The sequence below is a fragment of the Dipodomys ordii genome, unplaced genomic scaffold (assembly GCF_000151885.1).
Source record: "Dipodomys ordii isolate 6190 unplaced genomic scaffold, Dord_2.0 Scaffold10, whole genome shotgun sequence".
NCBI lineage: Eukaryota > Metazoa > Chordata > Mammalia > Rodentia > Heteromyidae > Dipodomys > Dipodomys ordii.
In genome coordinates, this window is record NW_012267226.1 from 11,945,319 (window position 1) to 11,970,789 (window position 25,471).

The 25,471-nt window shown below is 39.5% G+C and overlaps 1 protein-coding gene across 1 annotated transcript in view; it reads right to left on the reverse strand.

Moving 5' to 3' along the window:
* The window catches only part of Pdgfd (platelet derived growth factor D), an 82,955-nt gene that overhangs the window by 45,169 nt on the left and 12,315 nt on the right, over positions 1-25,471 (reverse strand). Inside the window, exons 3-4 of the mRNA XM_013009472.1 lie at positions 20,969-21,173; positions 17,013-17,193 (exon numbers count right to left, since the gene is read on the reverse strand). Coding sequence (XP_012864926.1) covers positions 17,013-17,193; positions 20,969-21,173 — 386 coding nt within the window. The remainder of the gene's footprint in view (positions 1-17,012; positions 17,194-20,968; positions 21,174-25,471) is intronic.

A 25,471-nucleotide genomic window follows, 5' to 3' on the forward strand; every position in this document is an offset into this window, starting at 1 on the left:
TACATTGATAAGATGGGAACCAGATGATCAAATCATCCTGCAAGTACAATATAAGATGTTGACAAATGAAGAGAAGCTACAGAAAAGCTGATCGATTAACAGGCTTGGTAGAAATGACTTCGGAGATAAGATCATAAAAGCTCATTGACTAAAATATTAAATACTTAGTGTACAAGTCTATGTAACATTTTTTTTAGAATGTGACTTAGGTTATATGATACAAATTGCTCAGATTTCAAAATACATCACCATGAAGGGAGAGAATTGTTTACTATGCTCCCTGGGGGCATAACTAGGAGTCAGGGCATGAAATTGAATAAGAGAAAATGTAGGTTCCATATCTACAAAGTTTTCCCAAGAGTGATATCTATTAAACTTTGGAATAGCCTCGCAAGGAAAGAAGTGGAAAAGTCATCCTCTAAGTCATTTCACACAAGAGTGAACAAAGTATTCAAAGATATACCTGTGCAAAGAAACCAGCATAGCTGCCTGGATGACAAGCATGATGAATGACCCAGCGGAGCTTTTGGTGTCTGCCGTGAGCACCCATCTTTCCTGTGCGCATACAGTCATGTCACCGTTTTGGCTGTGAGGTAATCACTTCAATCTTTCTTTTTATTTTGTACAAGTCTTTTAGAAAGTGTGGGAAGGAGTGACACTGTTCAACAAGAAATGTATTCATTATCTGACTTATGTAACTGTAACTTCTCTGTACAACACCTTCACAATCACAATTAAAAAAAGGAGAAGCTCGGGGACAGTGCCTAGGCCAAGAGTTGAAGACCCAGAACATCCACAAAACAAAACAAAACAAAATCAGTTTGCTAGGCACCAGTGGCTCACCCTGTAGTAATCCTAACAACTCAGGAGGCTGAGATTTGAGGATGGTGGTTCGAACCCAGCCTGGGCAGAAAAGTCTCTGGGAGACTCTTCTCTCTGATTACCCACTCAAAAATGGGAAGGGAGCTGCGGCTCAAAGCAGTAGAGTGCTAGCCTTGAGCAAAAGAGCCCAAGGACAGTGCCCAGGCCCTAAGTTCAAGCCTTATGACTACCACCACCAACAACAAAAAGCATAATTTGAATTGCAAGTCCAAAATGGGAGATGAAGGACATTAACCTATGTATCCAACAGGTTAAAATAATTTTGCACATAAATGCATCTATTTTAAAGTGAGGAAGAAACCAGTTATAAAACACTAATGATGACCATATCCAATGAAAAGAAATACAGGGGTATTGAGGAAGATGGCGGAGGTGCAGCTGGGGTCTAACTAAGATCTCTCCAAGAAACCGGTTTTTGCATTCCAGTGAAAAGTCCACGGCTGGAGAATCATACCAGCTGAGCCATAAAGGTACAGAGATTCTGCCTGGAGAGGAAAAATTCAGGCAGCCTGCTTAAGAAGACAGATTGAGCACACACTGGTATCAGTGTCGCTGGCTAGAAGAAGCAAGAACCAACGTGCCTGGCACAGAGCACATGGCTTTCCACTCACCTCAGCATGAACTGGATGACTGGAAGAGAAACCCGCATCCTCCAGGCCACAGAAGGGGCGCCGAGCACTGAGCTGTAGTTATAAAGAACTGCTTGGTAATGGCACATAAACAGGCCTGAGGACCAATGGAATGGAATTGAAGACCCAGACATGATTCCACAGACTTATAGACACCTAATCTTTGATAAGGGAGCCACAATTATCAGATGGAAGAAAGACAGCCTCTTCAACAAGTGGTGCTCACAGAATTTGATCCCAAATGGATCAAAGACTTCGAGGTAAGAGGGGATACCCTGAAAATACTACAGGAAGGGATAAGGGATGCACTAGGGCTCCTTTGCACAGGTCAGAACTTCCTAAATAAAGATCCAGAAACATAACACATCAAAGAAAGACTGGATAAATGGGATCACATTAAACTGCAGAGCTTCTTTATGGCAAAGGACATAGCTAGAAAGATAAATAGAAAGATTGGGAGATCTTCACTAGCCATAAAACAGACAAGAGCCTTATATCAAAAATATACCTAGAGCCAGGCATCGGTGGCTCACGCCTGTAATCCTAGCTACTTGGGAAGCTGAGATCTGAGGATCATGGTTCAAAGTCAGCCTGGGCAGGAAAGTCCCTGAGACTCTTATCTCCAATAAACTACCAGAAAACCGGAAGTGGTGCTGTGGCTCAAGTGGTAGAGCACTAGCCTCTGAGCTGAAGAACTCATGGACTGCGCCCAGGCCATGAATGACTATATATATATATATATATATATATATACACACACACACACACACACACACACACACACACACATATAGATAGATAGAGATAGGTAGATAGATAGATATCTATCTATCTTATATCTAGAGCTCAAAAAATGAACTTCCAATAAAACAAATGCTTAAAGAAACCACCCCATGAATAAGTAGGCTAAAGAATTAGAAGGAGACTTCTCTGGAGAGGAAATAAGAATAGCCAGTGGATACATGAAGAAATGTTCAATATCTCTGGCCATAAAAGAAATGCAAATCAAAATCTCATTGAGATTCCACCTTATCCCAGTTAGAATGGCAATTATCAAGGAAGCAAATAATAGATGCTGGCAGGGGATGTGGCCAAAAGGGATGGCTACTACACTGTTGGTGGGAAAGCAAACTTGTTCAGCCACTCTGGAAAGCAGTTTGGAGATTCCTCATAAAACTCCCTTACGATCCACCAACCCTGCTCTTGGGCATTTACCAAAATGATCACAAATAAGACCACAGTAAAGCTACCAGCACAACTATGTGCATTGCAGCATTATTTACCATGGCTAAGATATGGAACTGACCCAGATATCCTTCAGTACAAGAATGGATCAAGAAAATGTGGTATGTATAGACAATGGAATTCTATGCTTCTATCAGAAAGAATGACATTGCTCTATTCATAAGAAAATGGGAAGACTTGGAAAAAAATCATATTAAGTGAAGTAAACCAGACCCAAAGAAACATAGGGTCCATGGTTTCCCTGATTTGTAACAATTAATACATGTAAAAGATAGTCCTAGCAGAGGATCACAATAGCTCATATGACCATATAAAATGATGCTAATTGAAATGATCTCCAACATATGGAAACAAGATGATTTTTGTTGTTGCTATTGATGATGATATACTGATATACTGATGATTTTTTCTTTTCTTCCTTTCCTTCCCTCCTTTCTTCCTTCCTTCCTTCCTTCTTTCCTTCCTCCTTTCCCCCTCCCTCCCTCCCTTCCTTCTTTTGGCTTATTATCTCCCATAGTCACTGTGCTGGATTCTGGTAGCCTGTCTCTTGAATATACATTTATCTGATTTGGGGAAGGGAAGGGGAATAACAAAATGGTGAAACAAAGGATGAAGGGTGAACCAATGCAGCAGCGATACTCACAAGATGCTGAGTTGGAAATGAACTCTACAACCTGGGGGTGGGGAGAGTAGGAGGGGGAATTGAGAGAAAAAGGAGAGAAGGGGTAACAATGTTTGATAAGAAATGCACTCATTTCTTATGCAACCGTAACCCTTCCATACATTACCTTTACAACAAAATAAAATTAAATTTTAAAAAAGAAATATATCTCACTGCTTTGAAATGCAAAATATCTTTATTTCCTAATAAGTATGAAAATAGTAATGTACAAATTCAAGACTATGAACTTCTAGAGTATGGAATAAAGAGATTTTACTCTTTTTAAAAAAGGTCATTTAGTTTATAAATCTTTTGATCTTTGCCTAAAATATATTTTAGGCAGATCACATTTCTAGTTTGTCTACTGAGCTTGGAAGATAACTGTTCTGAGCAAAAGGCAAAGAACAGAGTTCATGTTTTCATCTTCTTTATAACATTTCTTAAAATGTAAACATCCATCTCAAACTGGTGGCCTTTGAATGGTGATGGGAAGAATGGAAACTTTCAGATTTTATTTCTGCTATGAATTAGGACTTTATTTTGCTATAAATTTGTTTTTGCTAGGAATCTTTCCTTTTAGCCACTCACCATTATGCAATTTCTCCATATTTTATTGAAACCCGTTATTCTACTTATGAACATTTATTAATAGCAATTTTCCTTTTATATAAGTTTTATGAGAAATGAATTAAAAACAATATTCATAAAGGGAAGATGTATTTGAGACTCCATACACTGAAAACAGCTGCTTGATTATTTACATAAAATTTAGAACTGATGCACATATATGAAATAAAATAGTTAGATAAAAATTGTTTAGATTTCAACCACGGCCAAAGCTCAAGAACCTTGCACATTATCTCTGTGTAAATGTTAATATTTCAGCCCATGGTAAGTTGCTTCCTACTCTGAAATGACCGTATCAACACTTTAGTTGCAATATGGACCACACGCCAGATACTTGTTTAATCCTATCAACTTCACATGACCCACTTAACGAATATTAACAAGATGATAACAAGCACAGAACATGGTTACAGTGGATCCTGAGAAAGAGCTAAAAGAAGAGACAGTGGTGGAATGGGGGAAGGGTTGTGGGTTGTTCAGATTTCTCTCTATATTGCCCTACATTATAAAATCTGGGTCCCTGCCTTCATTGTTTAAATCCTAGTAGGTCATTCCATTCATCTATTCATTTCTGATCTGCATTTCCCCTTCAGCTTCTGTCTCTAAAACACTCTAGGAAGTCACAAGGTTACCTTTGGAGCAGTTAAACGTGTACAAATGGCTGAGAGCAGGGTTTTTCAAACTCTGCAATATTGACACGTTCCGTGGCACAGTTTCTTTGCTGAGGTGGGGCAGCAGTCACCTGAACAACCCTGAACGTTGGCTACAGTTCCTGATCTCCACCTACGGGATGCCAAAGCATCCCTCTTTCTATTGTCACAGCCAAAAGGATGTTTCTCAATATGATTCAGTATCTTGGGCTGAGGAGGGAGAAAATCATGAGTGGTCCATGAGACTTTTATCTCCAATTAACCACTCAAAACCTAGAAGTAGCGCTGAGGCTCAGGTGCTAGAGTGCTAGCCTGAATTGGAGAAAGCTCAAAAACAGAGCCCAGGCCTTAGTTCGAGCCCCAGGATTGTTGCTGTCATGCACACCCACACCCACACCCACACCCTCCCCCCCCACTCACTGTGGCTAAGGCCCAGTCCAAACAATAGAAGGAAGTCATCACCCAAACTGAGTGCTGAGGAGCCATTAACACAAAGGTTATTCAGTTATTCCAGTTTGGGAAAGGAGATTGGTACTGTATAGCAAGTGCTTAGGGAAAAATTCTAAAACTCACCTCAGCTCCTTGAAGGGAGGGTCTTGGAGATGACACTGAAAGAGAGCCTTTTCTAAATAATGAAAATTAATTCATTAAAGGGAGGGAAGAAAATGGACAAGCTGTAAGGATGCTGCTGCTTTGTTTTTCCTATTCCCTGGACACAGCAAAGCATGAATATCGTCTTTCACATTGGACCACCTGGGTCTTTCCTCTACTGATGACCCTACATAGACATTCAATTAATAGAATACATGAAATAAGCCACTGCTTGATAAGAAGATGTTGCAGAATGAAGAGCGTTAATTAAGAGGTCTGTTTCCACAGGACTTAAATATGCATAATAGATGTGGAAGTATCCATTGTCCTGAACCCTCCAGGTTACTGAGATGTTTAGGGAATTAGGAAACACCCTGTGAACAGGGTGTTCACAAAGGCTGTTGGAACAAATACATGAAGTCATGTAGGAAATTTAGACTGAGTAACTGTCTCCTTGCTCCCATCCTAACTGATGTCATTGTTTTTGAAGTGAGCCTAAGTCTAGTGACAAAAATCTAACTGTCATAAAAACAGGTCTTGTGAGTTTAAGTGTCATGGAAGCCATGAAGCGTGTAGCAAATATAAACTTGAGATAGAACTGTCAGAGGAGCGGACGAACTCAGGGGCAAGGGCTTCTGTATAAAGAATTCCTATTAAGGAAGAACACTCTGAATGTTGGCATACAATAGAATTTTGCATGCTCTTTCTCCTAAGAGAGTCTGATTCAGTCATCTAGGCTCAGTTCTGGCATGTAGAATTAAAAATATATCTTACGTGGGTAAAAAAAAGGAATCCCTTTGGTCAACACATCATTTTCCTGGAATTGTGTTGCCATCTGATGTCAATTTTACTCTACAGTTGGAGCCTGAACTGCCTTTGGGCAACTTTCTTCCAGGTTTTATTGCTTTGAAATGCAAGTAGGCCAGGATGAGTGCTGGTATCAGCCAATGACATTTTGTTCTCTTCACTTGGAATGAAGGATTTACCCACAAATCCATTGGGTCAGTATTGCTTTTTCTGTTAATCATCCTCAGACGATGTCATCTTTTCCTGAGTACAAATGTTCTTCCTTTTCACTCCTTTCACAAACTCGCTTTGCTTTTCCAATCTAGCTGATCCCTCCTCTGCCTCCTTGACTGTTTAGAGGTTAGGTTTTAAGTCTTATCTGTATGCTCAGGACCTAGGTTGGAACCTGGCCTAGAGACAGACCTACAAAAAACTGGAAGTGGCGCTGTGGTTCAAGTGGTAGAGCACTAGCCTTGAGCTGAAGAGCTGAGGGACAGCGCCCAGGCCCAGACATGAAGTCCCACGACTGACAAAAAAAAGTTTACAGAGTAAGTGACTGGATTATTAGAGAAGAAATTCATAGTCCAATGGACACACAAGATCTGCTGCCCTTTTGATTGCTGAGTGAGGAACTTTTGGGTGGAGTGATGTACAGGTGTGGTGGGCAGGTCTGCAGATGACGGCCAGAGAAAACAGGCCATGGAAATCCAATCTACCTTGCTGTTTTGCCTGCAATTGATTTTCATATCGATTCCATGGACCCACAGACCCACATTTACACATATATTTCTTACACAAGGACACAAGGACTACTCTTAGAAAAAGCTCAAAAGAAAATGCAATTAATACAGTTGCTCATTGTAACTTTAAATTGAAATTAGGTGCTGGCCTTCAGAAATTTCTTGGCTAGCACTTAATATTTATATATTTTTTAGCAATTAAAAATGACTTCTCTTGGGCTGGGAAGGTAGCTCAGTGGTAGAGCGTTTGCCTTGCATGCCTGAGGCCCTGGGTTCAATTCCTCAGCACCACATAAGCAAAAAGAAAAAAGCTGGAAGTGGCACTGTGGCTCAAGTGGTAAAGCGCTAGCCTTGAGCTGAAGAGTTGAGGGACAGCACCCAGGCCCAGAGTTCAGGCCCCACGACTGGACCCCCCCCCAAAAAATGACCTCTCTTGGCTAAATGAAATCATCCATGTTAATTATATTCATATTTCCCTTTTACTTTTATAAACATTCTTATTGTAGGGATTAAGATCCTAAGAAGTTTTAAGTTTCTTTTTTCTTTGTAAAAATACCAGGGTTATTCATTCAGGGGGAAAAAAAAAGAAAATACCAGAATATCAAGGGAGTCCTTGGGACCTAGAACAACTATTCACATCAGAGATCTAGTTTATCTTTGAGCCAAAGGAGTTTATTAAGGACTATTTGCACAGGTTTTTTAAAAGAAGGATATGGACACTGAACACCTTTTTACAGCAGTGACACCAAGGAAATTTTCAAATACAAACTTAACTATGAACATTGGAATCTTAATATGAAAGGTTCAATTCAAGAAATACTCATTAGCAGTTCAAAAAGGGCTCATGGAGGTGCAGCACATGTAAGGTAGCAGAGCTGGGTGAGTATATCTAGTTAGGATTTTAGTCTCTGGTCTTCCCAGCACTGCCTCGGGGTTCTGTGCTTCTGACTTGGAACTGGATTCACCTTGAATAACAGCTGTTAAATAGAGGATCTTACTCTGAGGGTCTCCCCAGTGTTTAGCTGGTTCTATGCAGTTTTTGAAGGATCTTAGATAGGTACATTGCAATCTTACCCTTAATGGGATAGTGTGAGGACATGGGGTGTTAGGTTGCTAATTAAGTCATGCAAATGGAGTTTTTGTGAATGGGATTAGGGCCCTTGTGAGAGCCATGCCAGGAAGATCTCTCACCTTCTTTCCCTCATCAAGTCTGCCATTGGTAACTCAGAAGAGTGTCCTCACCAGAGCCATGCTCAAAACTAGATCTCAGATTTCCAGACTCCAGAACTTGTATAATACATTTTGATCACTTACAACCCACTCGTTCTATGGTACTTTGTTACAGTGGCCAGAATGAAGACAGATACTTAACTTGATTCTAGGCATCCGAAACCTTTAATATTACCTGTGATAACAGTTCCACCTTTCACACACAGATTATGTACCGAAGCTATATAGTTTATAGGCAATCCTCAAGCAGCTTGATGGTATGAGGGAATCCTTCATAAATGAAGAAATATGTGGGAATATTCAAGAGGGGAATTATGGAAGTAATTTCTCCCCTTTTCCTTTTCTGTATTTTTTAAAAAATCATCTGGCATATGCATATATTATTTTTGCTTTGAAAACCCTTAATATTTATGAGGGATAACAATCTGGATGCTCAACAGAAAAGTGTTTATATATTTTAAGTCTTAAGTACAACAGTATTTCTGGAGCAAATATGACATCGGCATGCAGAGGAGGACTTGGGTTCTTGAAGAAGTATGTTTGGGATCTTCCAGGGGCTTGAGGTGTGGAATCCTGAGGTGGTGGGGCTGTGGAGGAGAAGGCTGGACTGAAGAATACACTCACAAAGAAGGGAGGCTTGAAGATAGAATACTAGTCTGGGGTCAGAACATGAAAAGTTCTGAGTGTTAGAGTAAGATATCTGAAGAGATTTCCTTAGGAAAATAGAAGTCATTCACCATTTTTTTCAGCTGGAAAATGTAACTGCTGCTCTAACTTTAGTTGACAGCCATGTGTAGGACAGACTGAAATAAAGGTAAGGGAGATAGGAGGCAGACCACAGGACATGATTAGATGATTAACAGGGTCCAGTCAAGCAGTGATGATAACTTGGTTATTCATTCATGTAGTTTCACCCCTATACACACATTCACACACACACACACACACACACACACACACACACACACACACACACACGATTCCATCCCTTTTACTCTCACTTTTTTGACATATATATGTGTGTGTTGTATTGTATTATATATGTATGTGGCTGTCTGGGTCCAATTTTCAATCACAAGGAAAGAGTCACTTTGAATCTGTAGCTCCATTTTCTCATAGGTGAAAGCAAGAATCTTGAACAGGGGCCAGCCTTAATCTGTCACATTCTTTCTGATAAAGAGAACATTAAGGACAGTTGTTTTCGAGGCTGGAGGAGTTTCATCTACGGGATTGATTTCTGCTTCCTGACTGGCATCTCTCCAAAGTTCAAGGGATCTTTAACTTCCAGTCAAAACAGGTGATTACTCCAGAGTACACAGCAGGTCAGCTAGGTCTCCGTAGAACCAGAGTAGATACGATTGAGCTGCCAAAGAATGTTACCAAATGCGACTGCTTGAAAACTAAGATACAGGATCACTATGTCCCGGTCCCATGTGGGCACCAAGCCCTGTGTTTGCATTCCCAGTCAGAAAACTCTTCTTTCTGTATGAGTACCTCAACCCACAAGTAGAGCAATATGGGAAAATAATTTGGGAATCCTTCCTTATGTGTTTCTTCCCTTTTGCTATTTCTCCATTCTCCTGTCTTCCTTGGTTCTTGTCCTCTTTTCCATGTTTTTCTTGGGCTGCCAGCTTTTGGCACTGACTGTGGGAAGGGTCACATTTCTCTCCCACTTCCTGGGTTCACCTGCTAAGCACTACACTGCTTGGCACCTACCACCTTGCCAGCTCTCCTGCCTGTTTGTGACCTTGTGTGGCGATTTGCAATCAAATCTGTGATCTCCCATGCAGGCAGTAGAAAAGCAGTGTGCCCATGGCCTCAAATCCTTTGGTCTGAATTTGCATTACAGTTAGCACATCCCTATTCATTTTGGCCTTTTGTTCCAGCTAAATTTCATCTCTAGTCTTGCTAGGGACTCCTGAGCTTTGGCATTTCTTGGACCCACCTTGATAGAACTATTTTTTCTCCCTTTATAATCCTGTTTTATAATCAGTATTTTATAATCAGTATTACCATAGAATGCAGGCTGGCCCTGAGCTCATGATTCTCCTACATCATCTTCCCAAGGGCTGGGATTAGAGGTATGCACAACCATACCTATTTCAATAACTATTTTGGTATTCTTTTGGCTTGTTACAACTCTCTTCTACAGGTTAGGATAAAAAAGATGGTGAATGGTTAGCACCCTCAGCCTGCAATGAATTAGTACATGGGATATTCTTGCGTTTTGTCTTTATTTAGGCTACACCCCTTTTAGAATGCTCCTCTTTCCCTGACTAGGCTCAGCAGCCCCCTTCTTAATGAGGTTAGATGCCTTTCTTCCTTATGCTAAAAATACTACACAAGAATTTTGTAATTGTGGACCTATCTTCCTCCACCTGCCAATTCTTTCTAGTATATTAATTTTCAGCAACATTTGTTCAATTCATAGCATTAGGGAGAGAGAATTGTTGAAGTACTAGTTGTCACTGGCCTATCGTCCACATGCAAGACATTTTCTAATATAGTTAAGCAGCTTTAATCTCCTTCATCGTTCTCACTGGCTTCATCTTCCAAAAGATTAATCCCCCAAAAGCACAGGTAGAGAGAAGAGGTTATATGGAGGTTATATTATGTCATCTAACATCACCACATCTTTCTGCTTCTCAAGGATAAAAGTTTACTGGTCACATGCCTATATAATTAAACACAAGATAAACAGGATACTGGGCTTTCCAAGTGTCACTAAACACATCCCTCTCAAAGCTGGAAATGTGTTTACTCAGCACATGGGGGAGTTATTTGCTCATGTGGTTAGCAAATGGGGTTTATGAGGAAAATTAATTACAATAGTAAAGTACTATTCCAAACACTGCTGTTTTAGAAAGGACTAAGTCTACATGCAAGGAGACATTCCCATACATAGGGATGAGATTGGGGGTGGGCATTTCTTGAAATGTTATTGCCATCTGGATGGTCTTAGTGTTCTTTGAAGCTGGCATGCAGCTTTTCATTGTCAGGGATGGCACACGTGCATAAGCTCTGTGGCCACAGGCTGTGGCTCTGTGTCCCCTTTAAAAAGTTACCTGACCTGAAATTCATTGCCTCCCTTTGAAAATAAGAGGGTTGGCATAGCGACTGGATGCCTACAACGTCACAGCTCTCCATTCTCTATTTTCCCTCTGCCAGTCTACCTCCTGTGGAGCTCAGTAGCAGACGATTGAGCTACATTAGGCCTACATTAAATACCTTGCACATCGTGCCTCATAATCTAATCCTGACACTGATTCAGAGCATCATATTCTCTTATGATTCCTTCACCATTGTTCCGTTATGCTGGGTTTAAATGATCATTGCTTTCAAGACTGCACCTACAACAAATCCTAAGTTCTATAATGGACGTTTGCTCCTCTTTGTGTAATGTTTCCCTTAGCTCATGGCATGCAGCAGGTGCAAAGTAAAAGGATGTTGCATGATACACTGACACAAATGCATGACTGGGCAGAGCCAAGCAATATTATCAGTGTATTTCATCTATATAATTTTTTTGTAAGTGCAGATTATTGAGCCCCGGGCCTTGTACATACTAGGTTAGTATTCTACAACTCAAGCTGTAGCTCCAGCCCTTTCAGTTTCATTTTTGTCTGAGACAGGGTCTTGCTGCCTTCATTTAGACTGGCTTCAACTTGCAATCCTCCTGCCTCAGCCTCCTGAGTTACTGGGATTACAAGCATGCGTCATCAGGCTCAACCCACTTAAATTTTGGTTTCTCCCTATTCTCTTAACAATTTACCTACACTCTCCTTTCCTCACCAGAGAAGCACAATTTCTTTATTCCCTTCACTCATTTGCTTGGAAACCTAGCTACTTTGAATATGTGTGCACGTGCATGCACACACATATATATATACGTACATATACATATGTGTATATATATACACATACACATAGCATCAAGACTAATTATAACTATGTTAGTTTACCTAAGTATTAAGAAACTTAAGAAATAAGGTACTGAGATAAGGGTAAGCAAACTTGCTCCCACTTAAGAGTCAGCTACGGTTCTGTTTCCGCCCTTCTGTCTCCCTCTTCAGCAGCCGGAATGCCAAGGCAAGAGCAACACTAATACAGAGAAGGTATCTTCTGTTTTAGCTTTCTCTGTTATAGCCTTTTCTGTTTCTCAGCATGTTCTCATTTTTTGCTTAATGTACTCTTCTCTCCTCAGTGTGCATGGTAGGTTCCTTCTGGTATTTCAGGCCTCAGTTGTAAGTTTGCATCTATCTGCTAATCTTTCTTCTTTTAGGGACTGCAGTGGATGTGTTCTGGTCACTCTCCATCATTTGCTCTCTTTTATCAGCCATTATTGAGGTTCACACAATCTATGTTGGTGCAAACACTGAACATCCCTGCTTGCATGTTTCTGTTTCCTTGCATTACCATGAGGGTTTCCGAGGGCAGATCTGTCTACCTTCAGCCTGTCTTCTTCAGCGTTGTATCTTTGGAGTGATGGACATGCCTTGTCTGGTAGACAAGAGGTGTTTATGAAACAGCTCCTATAGCTCCCTAGCTCCCTAGGAGAATCTGTAGTGGGAATCAGCACACACACTTTGGTTCTTTATACAGTTCTGGCTGAAGTGGCCAGAAAACTAGGGAGCATTCAGAATGTTCAATAACTTTCAGGTGATTGTGAAAATCAAGACTGAGTTTTCACACATCTCAGAGAAAAGTGCAGGAGTTCTTATTTGCTATAGTATGCTGAGAACTCAGCTGGGAGAATGAGATTGAATTGCCCACATTTACTTTGTGAGTGATACTTTTGTTTCCCCCCTAATGGAAGTGTTAGGTGAGCAGAATTAGAATCTGAAATATTATTTTAATTAAGAACCTTATGATGCCCAACTCCTAGAATGTCCTATGTCCATTCTCCTCTTCTTTCTCCCTCCATCTTCTTCCTCTTCTACTTTCTCCTTTTTCTATCTTAAGTAGCTATATTTATACCTAACCATATGAGTTTTAATCTCAATGGAAATCTTACTTGTACTATTTTAAGTTAATTCTGCATACCTAGTTAAGCAATCTGTAAATTGTTTTTTTCCTAAGCAAAAACTGGGAAGTCTTAATACTAGGTATTAGCAAACTTCAATTTGCAAAATAAACCTGATCTTATTAATAAAACAAGTATATTTTTCAAGTAAATTGGTTTATTTTTGTATTTATAAAATTTACCTGTTAAGTACATAGACCTAAGTACTGCTCTGTAAAATAGAAGTTCTTGTGATTATTAGGTTGTAAAATAACATATTCTTACCTAAAGAAATGTCGAATTATGGGCAGAGTACCCACACACATGTGCTTATACACCCAGAAATAACAAAAACTGGGCTACTTTTAGAAACCCACCAAACTTACCTGTTACTCGATATGTTAACAATCATACCAGTGAAAATGAAAACAATAATAGCAGAAAGTATCTTAGTAATCAGTATATTTTAGGCTTAATAGTTTATAAAATGTATCTAGTTTAATCCTCATAACTGCCTCGTCAGGTAGTATTGTCCCATTTCATAGAAAGGAAGCAGACAGTAAAATGCATGACTAAAATGCATAGCGAAAGCTGTTCTTCTCTGCACACTAGCCACTGGGTAGACATTTTCCCAATAACATAGTTAGTAGTCTTAAAAAAAAAACAAAGAAGAAATGATTTCTAACTATGCAATCATTCTTTTATTCCCCAACAAACATGATCTGCAATAGTAAGAACTAATTTATTTAGATAATCACATCTAGCCAGTGTTTGATAACATTATCCATTCTGCTTAATTATGCATCCTGAAGCTATCTATTTCCTCAATAATGTGAAATCAGAAAAGAAGGTGGGGAAGGATTGGGTGGGGGAGAGGGGAGGCTGGGAAGGGATGTGAAGGGTAAACAAAGGAGGAGGCTACAATGCTTGGTAAGAAATGTATGCATTATCCTGCCCATGTAATTGTAACCCCTCTGTACAGTATATTCACAAATAATATAAAATAAAATAAATAAATAAAAAGAAAAGAAGGCTTAGCAGGGGAGTAATAAAATGAATTTAGGCAATTCTTCTTAATAGTTATATTTTAAGGGTTGATCCAACAGTCAGGTGCAAGGCTCCTGTAGACTATGTAGAGGAACAAGATACTTGCCTTACACCTGTCCTCAAGAAAGTTACCACCATTTATCTAGAGGAGACAGACACAGACATGATTTCTGACAGCATAAGGAGGATCTTCACCGTTATTAATTGAGGTTTAACCATGTCCTAGGCACTATGCTAAGTACTTTTGTCTTATAAAATAGCCACCAATTCGAATTGCAAAACTATAAAAGCAAAGAAGAGATTTGTCAGTATAGCATCAGTGGCTGGTGAAGCCTGTGTCTGATATGAAGTATAGCTCTGCCTAATGTGCCAGTGCTGCCTGTTCTGGGAAGAGGCCATGAGAGGTGCTGGAAGAAGGTAGAGGACTACATCTCAAGCTCACCATACCAGGCTGGAGTGTAAGAGTCATTCCTAGCCAAAATGAACTGTCTTAATGTTACCCACTAGGCTCCCACAGTCTGCTAGTGTAAAAATCAACTGAAAATAAACACCGTGCATTTCTAAAAGCATACGACCATGGACATGCAGATTTAATTCCAGTTCCTGCATGCCTACTCCATCGGCCCTGGACTCCTGACAGTCACTGAGGGTGGAAGAGCAGGGATATTCAATGAGAGATACAGAAGTGAAGAAAGGAGGTGAACCTGACCTCTCCGAACTGGTCAAAATGCTGTTTTCCAAGGGCGCCTTGACTCTCTGGAAACTATTCTTCAGCTCAAGTTTCCCCAGAAGCCACCATTCCTTTAATAAGGGGGTTAGAAAACAGCTGCATCTGTCCCCCATAAATTAGTGGCCTTCTCAAAATCACTATTTAAGTATACTTTATCAGGGCTTACCATTTTAATACCTTTGTCTTCCTGCCAATTTATCTATCCTACTTTTAGTTTCAAGCTGAATCTGCTGAGTTTATAAATCCTTCATTAAAGTCTCCACATAAAGTGGAGACATGAGCAAAGTAACTTTTTAAACACCATGGCCAAGACATATATGATAATCTATAACTATTAAGCAAGAGTCATAATTTTGTCCCCAAACCACAGTCTATATATACCTAAGCTCATTTTACCTCTTGAAATCCAGCTACCAAAGCCCTTTGGTCCTTGTTGATCACAGTCAATGCCAGAACCTAAGGGTCATGGTAGGAGGTGGACGCAATGTCCTTTGATGGAACAGAGTGAGAGACCAGTAGGAAAACATACAAAATCCCATTTTCACTGTATTTGATGTCGGTATAATTTGGGGAGGGAAAGGGAAAAAAACAAATTGTTTAAATAGGGATACAGGTGGACCCATTGCAACAATGAGAGGTACAAGATGCTATGTTGAAAAATGAACTTTACAATTTAGGTGAGGGTAGAGGTGATGGGGGGAGGTGGGAAGGAAGGGATGGTAGGGGAAAAACAAATGAGAAGGCAACAATGCTTGATAAGAAATGTATTCATTACCTTACTCACGTAACTGTAACCCCTCTGTACAGTATTTTCACAATAAAAAAACTTATTTAAAAATTATTATGAATATGACATTTCTTTAAGGCACAATGGAATGTACAAGTAGAGGTAAGTGTGTCTGTTTGGGAAGGGGTGGTAAGACCAAATAGTTTACAACCAGACTACAGGAATTGTCCAACACATCAATGAGCAGGTTCACTGCTATGAGTGCGCTGTAAGCTCCAATGCCTGAAGTCTTCCGCCAAAGGAGGTATTTTGCTTTAAAGACATTGTGTTATTGTTATTGCTTCTAATGGATTTATGGACCACTCCACTTAGTCATAACCAAAGCATCACAGAAAACATATACACTCATACCAACAGTGTTTGATATTTTAAGGGAAAAAGATCTTTCACTAAGCCATTCATCACCATTCTAAGATGTCAAGACTGCTTTGTCCATGAACAATTGAGAACAGATGCATCACTGAACACACGGAAAGGGAAAGAAATGTGAAAAGCAAATGTTCACACTTCAATTTTAGTATTGAGCATCAACGTGTGAGTTTGCTATAATGTCAATCATACCTGATGGATTATTTTCAAATTAGAACTGGAACCAGTGTTACCATATACTATTTTCTTTTCATTTGTAATGTTCTGGTGCAGAATCCACTTAGTGTTTAATAGCTCACCATAATGCAAAAGATAATAAAATAAAAAAGAAGCAAGATTTTTCCTGCTCTACATTGAATTCTTAAGAGGAAGGTAAAACACAACATAGCATGAGATATATGCCATTTACAGTTCTGTGCTTGTTCTTGGCAGTGACGCTTGACACTAAATTAATTAATGAGCCTTACGTAAGGAGAAATAAAGCTAAGAAATGGATGTAGCAAACCTGAAGCAGGCTCCTGGGTCCTGTGTGGGTTCTTCTTATCTTAAAGATACTTGCTAATTGTAGAGCTCTAGGACTGCAGAGAAATCCTTTCCTAACTTCTGTCACTATTTACACTAAAACCATCAGGATGCTTTTCTGTGATGAAATTTATGAGCAACTTTTTCAAACAAAATGGGGACTATTCATTTTTAGCTTCAATTCTAACAGCCTGTTTTTCACTCATATACCTTCTATTCACTATAGCTGGCTTCAGTTGGATTAAAGTAATTTTATAAATGCCTCACTATAAATCATTTCCCTTTTTCTATTTAATATTCTCGCGTTCAAGATGCATGACCAGAGATTGACTTACTAGATCCACAGTGGTATTCATTACAAATACAGGCTTGAACATATTGCCCATAGGGTAGGAACAAAAGAATTAATAAAGTTCATTTACCCTCACGCCACTGTATTTAATCCTAGAAAATAACCTCTTTGTTTCATAGAACCAGAGTCTGCTTTTAATCACAGGGTGGTTTTGCTACTTACCACAAAAGAATAATAAATCTTGAATCCAGGTTTTGCCACAAAGTAGTCATCTGACTTGAATGTTATTTTAATTTGGTTTGTCCTTGATGTGATCCTTGGAGGAACTTCTTTGTGTCCACACCACCGGCCTCTAACAACTGTACTGGTTTCTGATACATCTTCAACTTCCACAAAATCATACCTAGAATAAGTTTGGATAATTAAATTTTGCTGAGAAATTAAAATGTGATTTCTCATGACTTGTCAACTGAAAACTACAGAAACGTTAGGAGGAGTTTCCCAGTTAGGTATCCAAACTTGATTGTCAATCATCTATTCTGAGAAAGCCCTTATATACCCTCAATTATGACTATTCCCAGATGATTAATAATCAAAGTGGGTGGCTTTTTGAGCATCTGGCATAGGAAGTTATAGAAAAATTAGCAACTACAATCTGTCTGGCATATTTCAGATATGGCACAAGCTATATACCCAAACATATATTTCATAAAGTTTTCAAACAAAATCCCACTTTGAGTTAATACAGCATATTCAGGTTTTCTTGGGACAAACATGATTGATATCTATTTAGCTTTATAATAAGGATAAAAATTCTCATTACAGGGCATACATGTCTATGGACATGATTTATTTTATTCTTTTTGGTAATTATATTTGGAAGTATCACATCATAAAATATGATAGTTTTCATAAAGCAAACTATACAACCTTTAAAGGAAAGTTATCTGCTAACCAATATCCCAAATGTCTTGGGGTAGTTACAAGGGGTGTGAATATGCTCAAGATCCTCAACTCACACTCAGTACCCAGCAATAAGGAAAGCAGCAAAGACATATTTATTCTGTGTGACGATTTAATACTCAAGTTCCCCCACCCATTCCTTCCCACCACATCCCACCACCCCTTCATCTAGTAAGGCATCGTCAATGACAGCTATTTACATCTCTCAGGAATCATTGATTCTATTTTCAGACTCCTCAGGTCTTGGAACATTTTACTACCTGTCATTCTGTTCTGGTCATCAGTATCTCACTGTTCCTCTCTAACTTTCCCTAAATGACTTTAAATATTAAAGTCACAAGCATTCTAGGTGAACAGTGGGCATGCTGGATGAAAAGTGACAGAAATCTCCTATCTTATCATTTTCTGTCAAAATTACCATAAAGAATCAGCATAAGAAGCATCAAGTCTGAATAGGGAGATGGACCACTTTGAATTGGTAATTTTATCCAGGTGCCCCACAGTCCTTATTGCATTATGAAGAATAATCTAAGGAGTAGGTGAGAAATAAAGACATTGTGACTAAATTTCTTTGACAGTGATTTATGTGACGCTCGTGTCTTATGCCTCAGTTTCCTTATGGGTGAAATAAGAAGGTTTATATAATTTTGCCAGCTGGATATCTCTCGTGTGCCATGTAAATTACTTTATATTTATATGGTGCTTGGAAGGTGAAAAGCCCTAACAAAGAATCATTATTCAAGCAATAAAATATTACAATGTAAACATCAAGGAGGCTTTGGAACAGATGGTAGCAAATCAATTACATTTCATTTTATACATAATATGTATAAATCATGTTTACTGCACAAAGCTGAATATACTTGAAACTTTGCTAATAAACAATAAGCTATTTTTATTTAAAACTACACATCAGTGTAATTTTAATTCTTGAGTCCAAAGTCAAGGACACATCAGAAAGTGGCTTTGTGGCTCAAATGGTAGGGCGCTAGCCTTGAGCACAAAGAGGTTCACAGATAGCACCCAGGACCTGAGTTCAAGCCCCAGGACTGCCCCCCCCACCCCAAACCAAATAGTTTTAGCTCACACCTGTTATCCTAGCTTCTCAGGAGGCTGAGATCTTGGTGTTGTGGGAAGGGCAGGAAAGATTGTGAGACTCTTTATCTCCAATTAACCACCAGTAAACTGGAAGTGGTGCTGTGGCTCAAAGTGGTCGAGTGCTAGATTTGGGTGGAAAAAGCTCAGTGACAACACTCAGGCCCCGAGTTCAAGCTCCATGACCCATGGCTGACAATAAAAAAGAGCACACTATTATCTTCTCCTGCCCTTCTTCTTGGGGAGTTTAAGGCAGGTCTTGGATCTGTTTCTCTTCTTCCTCTTATTCTTCTAACTCATTGCATACATTTTGGGAACCAATTACATTCAAGGAGCAAGCCAGAAATGATACTGTCCTAACACCTGATCAGAATCTTAGCGCAGTAATGCATTTCCTCCTGTGATTCTGCATATAGCAAGAAAAACATAATAATATATTTGGTGTTTATCTTTTCCTAAGTCTGTCTGAATTTCTGCGAGATGGGATAAGACATGCTTCTTTTGTTATTCCTAATACACAATGCATGTTGCTATGGTTGATCCTTGGTAGGTCCTACATAACTTCAGAATGGCATCAGGTCATCAGCCCAAGGTATGAGTAGGGCGTTGGGACTTCCAGCCCCACCCCTGAACTTCTGGGGAGAAGGAAGGGTCTGGAGATTGAATGATTACATCAATAATGCTTACATAATAAAACCTCTATAAAAGTCCCCCTAACTATGAGGATCAGAGAAGTTCTGGGTTAGGGAATGCATCAAGGCTCTTGGCCTGTGATACATCTGGAGAAATGTGCCCTTCCTACTCACTTTACTTAGCTCTTCTGTTTGGCTCATTCAGAGTTGCAACCTCTATAATAAACTAGTTGTAGTCAGTAATGTGTTGCCTTGAGTTTCATGTATTGTTACAGAAAATCACTGAAGACAAAGAAGGGGTTGTGGGTCTTAGGGGAAGTTTGGGACTTGAAATTGATAGTTTATGTAGCGAGTCTTGAGGGATTGAGCCCTTAAGGGGATCAGATGCTAACACCATGCAAGTAGATGGTCTCAGAATTAAATCCAACAGCAAGGTGCCCAGCAGGTGTTACTGAATTGGTTGATGCAGGGAGACCTGATCCCTACCACTAGGTGTCAGAATATTCTGTGAGGTACTGACACTGGTGTTTTTCATGTCATCATCTTAAACAGTCTTTAATAGGGTTTTTCTTCTAAACTATGGTTTGTTGTTTTTTTTTTAGCACAGAAAATTAGTTCTCCTTTTCAAGGTTGAAAAGACACAAGATCAGCTTTAGTTTATTCTCTTTGTAAATATTAACTGGCTCTCCGTGCATGTATTTGTCTCTGCTTTCTGGCATACATTACCCTCTATGGTCCTAGAAAGTAATAGTCACTGCTGTTACTCTCCAAAAAATAGCAACATAATAAAAACTGTCAGCATAATACACATGCAACAAAGGACGATCAAATTTGAGGCACTTTTTATTATTCAAGGGAAAATAAACCTGCTGGAAGGATTTAGCAGTTCAGTAGTTCATTGGCAATGCAGAACAAGTACATGCAGTAAAATATAAAAAGGGGAAAAAAAATCCTCCTCGAGTCTTATACATGATAATTAGGCACGTAAAATGCTGGGCCTGGACAATTCAAAGAGGAGCAGCTTGGACTTTCTCTGAGGAATGTGCTAAGGGATAGGATTATCAGGCCCAGCTTTCATCTTCTACCATGACCCAGAAATGACAGGAAATAGACACCTAAGCAGCACACACACTGTGGGCGCGCCTCCCCTTTCTTCCACTACATACTCGAGGCATAAAGCTAAAATGGTCCTCAGCCATCTCCAGCACTAGTTACACAGGCCCTGTAGCTGAGCTGGGTTCTGTGTTCCCTTGGCCTATGGCAGGCTTTGGCTCTGGGCTTGGAAAAGTCACAGATGTTGACATTCCACCCGGCCTATGGAGTCCAGCAAGGTAACCAGGCCCTATGCAGTGCAGTCCATTTGTCTGCTAGGGTGCACACAAGGGTAGGCCAAAGAGATTAAAAGGAATGTTGGATGGGATGCTTTAAATTCATCTCTTTTGTTCAACTTTGAACAATCGCCTTTAATGGAATTTTTTCCTCACTTACCTACAGATCTCATTTTCTGCCTCCTCTAATCCAAACTGATGGTCAAAAGTGAGCTGTATCCTGGTTTTCTCCTGGGAGTGGAGCCGCCAGGTCAGAAGCAGGTTCCTGGGGTAGCTGCTGGGGAAGCGGGGGCTCTGCACATGGCCGTTGCCTGTCACCTGGATGGTCTCATCTCTTCGGTACAAGTCTGTGAGGTGATTGCCCTCTGTTAGTAGTCACAACTTGTAGAAATTAGTATGTTGCTCCAATTACAGGAAAGCAAAAAAAGAACAATTTATAACACATCACATCACAAAGGACTTTTCTTGACTTTGGTTTACAAATTGAAGAACAAGTGGCAGCTTTCGTGGTAATAAACAATTTGTACTTGTTTTCATCACTTCCTCAAGAATTTCAGGCTGGCCTCCCTTACAACTTTTCATGCATAAAATTTCCTGTTTTGGAGAATTTCCTATCACTCTAGAGCTAGGATGGACCCCGGGCTTCAATCATGCTAGGTATGATGTCTACTGAGCCATATCCCAGCCCTCTCAATCACTCTTAATAAGCAAAGAATTTCAAATAGGCCATCCACTTTTCTGTGTAATGTTAATAAAGGAAGCAATTTATTACTCAGAATGTGTAAAACTATATTTCTAGTGACTAGCATTGAAGGTAATCAATAATGTTAAATGAATGAATGATTGGGAAGCAAATGAAAAGAGGAATAGTGTTCAATGGCCACTTGTGTGATATTCAAATGGCATTTTTTAGCTAGTTTCTTTACCACAAAAATGATATTTTTTCTATGTTTTTCTTTCTTAAACAGGCCCATTTCATTTGCATTTTCTGGTTGTTGTGGAATAAAGAGCTTATTAGATCTTTGTCCTGGGTTCTTGGGAAGATGCTCCATGCCACTGAGATTTCTCTAGTGGTAAGAATATCTGTTGTTATTGGCGATTCCTTAGGATCACACCTCAGTTTATGCTAATGTGGTGGTTTACTACATCCCTAGATAGTTCCAGCATAGGGGCTGTTCATACCAGAAAAATCAGAATATGGCTAGAGTTAGGGCTTCCAGCCATATGAAATCACTGATCTGCCCAACACTGGGAGGTGGGTGGGATTGAGTATGGACTCCATCTTATTGCCAGTGTTCCAGTCAATCATACCTACATAGAAGAATCCAACAAAAACCCTAGACATAAGGCCTAGAAAAGCTACCTGGTTTGAGATAGATGTACCAGGAAGGCGATGTATCCTGAGGATACATGAAACCCTCCAGGTATTACTCCCTGTGTTCTTCATTTCATTGGTCCTGATTTCTTTCCTTTTTAATACAGTTTTATTGATAAGGATAGTGCTTTCCTGAGTCCTGTCAGTTGCTCTGGCAAATGATTGAACCTGAAGTGTTTGGAAAACTTTTGAGTTTGGTTTTTAGTCAGTTGAGGACCCTCAAACGTGCAACTAAAGTCTAAAATGGGGGCAGTGTGTGAGGCCTGTGTCCTTAACCCATCAAATCTGACTGAGTTTAAGTTAGCATGCATTATACAAAATACTATCTTTTCCTATATCCCGTATTTGTAGTTCTTTGCATTTTACATGTTCGTTTTTTAAGGCCCCACCCTAAACAGACCTCAAGCCATAGTCTATTTGTGCGCTCCCATGAAGAATTTACTGAGAGACCTATAATTCAGTGAGCCTGGCAAGCAGGCTGAACTGGTGGGTGGAAAGCTTTGTGGGGTAGGGCTGCAAAGGGTGGCTCTTAAGACTTCTAAAATGAGAGAGGGAGGTTAGACAGGAACTGGCATGTGATACAAACCCTCTTCTTTTCCATGTTGCTGTGGATAAGGAAATGTAAGATTCTTTTCTTTGAACTCAGTATGTGATGTGTTGCAATTTGATCAGTGAGACTTGGTGTAGGAGAATCATAGGTAGAAAACGGGGGAAGGGGTAAACTGATGAGCTCATATCCCTGCTTCCCCCCTCAGGATCATAACACTGGCAAGGGAATAATGTCACCTGTACCAAGCTCAGCAACCAGACAACCTCACAGCGACTGGAAAACAATGTTTGCCATTTGACCTTGTACTCTTCTCCCTTGATCTTTCACTGAAAATGTAGCAGGGAAAGTTACTTGTCTGCTCATTGTGTCATAAGGGAGTCTTAGGAAAAGTGTCTGATGGATGTTTACTAGGTTGACCAATGTGAACTACAATTATACCAAGGGCAAAACACACACCTGGGCAATCTAGTCCCACAGCTAATGCTCTACACAGTGTTCTTCCTTTTTAGTTTGAAATTTCTGGAGATTGTTTTAGACTCTAGGCTATCTGGAATACACTTTAACTGTGAGATTACATTGTTTCAATATAATTTATAACTTCATGCCAATTCAGGGTTATTCTTAGCAGAAGAGTTATACAGAGCTACATCCTATCAGGTTAAAGCTGAGATAAATAACAGTATTATACACAAAGTCACATTCCTGAATAAAGGCATTTACTTTAGTGTTCCAATAATAGCTAAGATTCGTGGAACAATGATTATGTGCCAGACATGGAAAACGTATCTTAAAGGAACTATGTCACTTAACTCTTGCAATGACAGTATTCAGTTGCCAATACGTTCCTACAAATGAAGTTCTGGGAGTTTGAGACACTTGTGGCTCATGGTACAAAGCCACAATAGAGCCAACGCAGTCTACTACCTTAGGCTACTTTCAGAGCACACAACTTAACCAGAGCTCTGAATAGGCTGAGGGCTACAAAAAAGTAAATGAATCAGTTCCCATTGAAAGAGAATAGTTTCTATGCATGTTTATATTGTAAGATACGAACATCTTATTTTGTATCTTACAGAAAGAGGTGCTTAGCCTCATAAACTCTGAACTATGCATTTGACTTCAAAAGACTAAAATATAAAGAAGCTAAAATATATTTATCTATTGTGCTCCCAATGCTTTTAAAACCTCCATTCATCCAATAAAATTTTTCCAGAAGCTTTTAAGAATCACTCACTCATCTCTGAAATTAGACCCAATGCCCCCCACAGTGACAGCATCATTGGCATGAACAGGAGTCTGATCAAATTGCAAATTTCTAAGTCCTGTCCCATACTTACTCAATAGAAGTTTAAAGATGGAGTATAATGCCACCTGTGTTAACAGGCTGTCCAAGCAATCCTGATGCAGCCTAAATCTTAGGAACCCTAACCATGTATATTTGCTACTATCTTGTTTTTTTATCCTCATCTTCCTTGGTTCTGTCACTTCCTTGCTTTAACTCTGTTCCTCATATCTGGTTTTCTATTTCACCCCCTAGACCAGTGGGTGACCTGCCTTGGGATTGATTTTCCCACTGTTGGACTTTGGAACCAACTGTAGGGTATCATTGATAGTGCCCAATGGCCTACAATAAGGAGCTGCCTGTTTCTGAACCCATGGCATTAGACAGATGGGTCTCACCCCTCAGTTTAGCTGTCTTCCTTCATGGAGAAGTCATCATTGGTCCCAATGTATTTAGTAATCCAACACACACACACACAAGAATGCTTATGGTGAAATGAAGTGCTTAATAATGGCAGTATTTTATTCTTTTTTCCCTGCTAGACTATGATATTGTCTACAACATCATCACGAAATGTAAAGGGTAAACGCTGATCTGTTCAAGTAAGGATAAAAAAATCATGTGATCCATGCTGCCATGTGCATAATGATGCAAGTTATAGGCCTGTCACCTCACAGAAACTCAGTGTGGCAGTACACACCCACTTTTCCCAGTGTCTCCACAAGACATCTAGAAACAAGCAAACGGAAGTCTCAAATACCATAACTTCCTTCTAGAAGCCAAAAGCAAAGACGAGTCATTCAATCAGAACTTTCCTGACTTGCAAAGAGATTATGACTAGGTTTCATTTGTAAATGGCTGTTTCCTCATTCACCAAATGTATCACAGAATAAAGCTGAATTTTAAGTCAACTATTACTCCCACTTCTGCTGCTAAATGATCACAGGTAAGCTCAGTTCCTGCAAGATGAAATGCAAGTTATACATATCTATCCCACAAGTCCACCATAAAATAGTTGACAAAAATGGGAAGTAAATAATATGGGTTTCCTTCTGATTTTTAAAAGCATTAATTTTTGTGTTATTTAAACAGGTAAAAAACCCAGTATAGAGGAATTAAAATAATTTTATGCAAATCAAAAGAATAAAAGGCTGGTAGAATACATGTGAAGGCCAAGACTTGAATTCAGGCACTACATTTTTCCCATCCTAGTAACTTTGTCCATCATTACAGAAAACAGCATTAGATATACCATGCCATCTTGCTGGCGTCTGTTATCTAACCTAAAACTTTAGTAGTATGGGAATTGTAGCAGTTCAGGTTTTTTTTTTCCCTAGGTACAAGATTATGTAACAGGTTTTTTGTTTTGTTTTGTTTTCCTAGATGACTGCCAGTGGTTTGACCATGGGTAAGAGGCAAAATGAAACAACAGTGGGACAATAGAATCTGAAGTTTA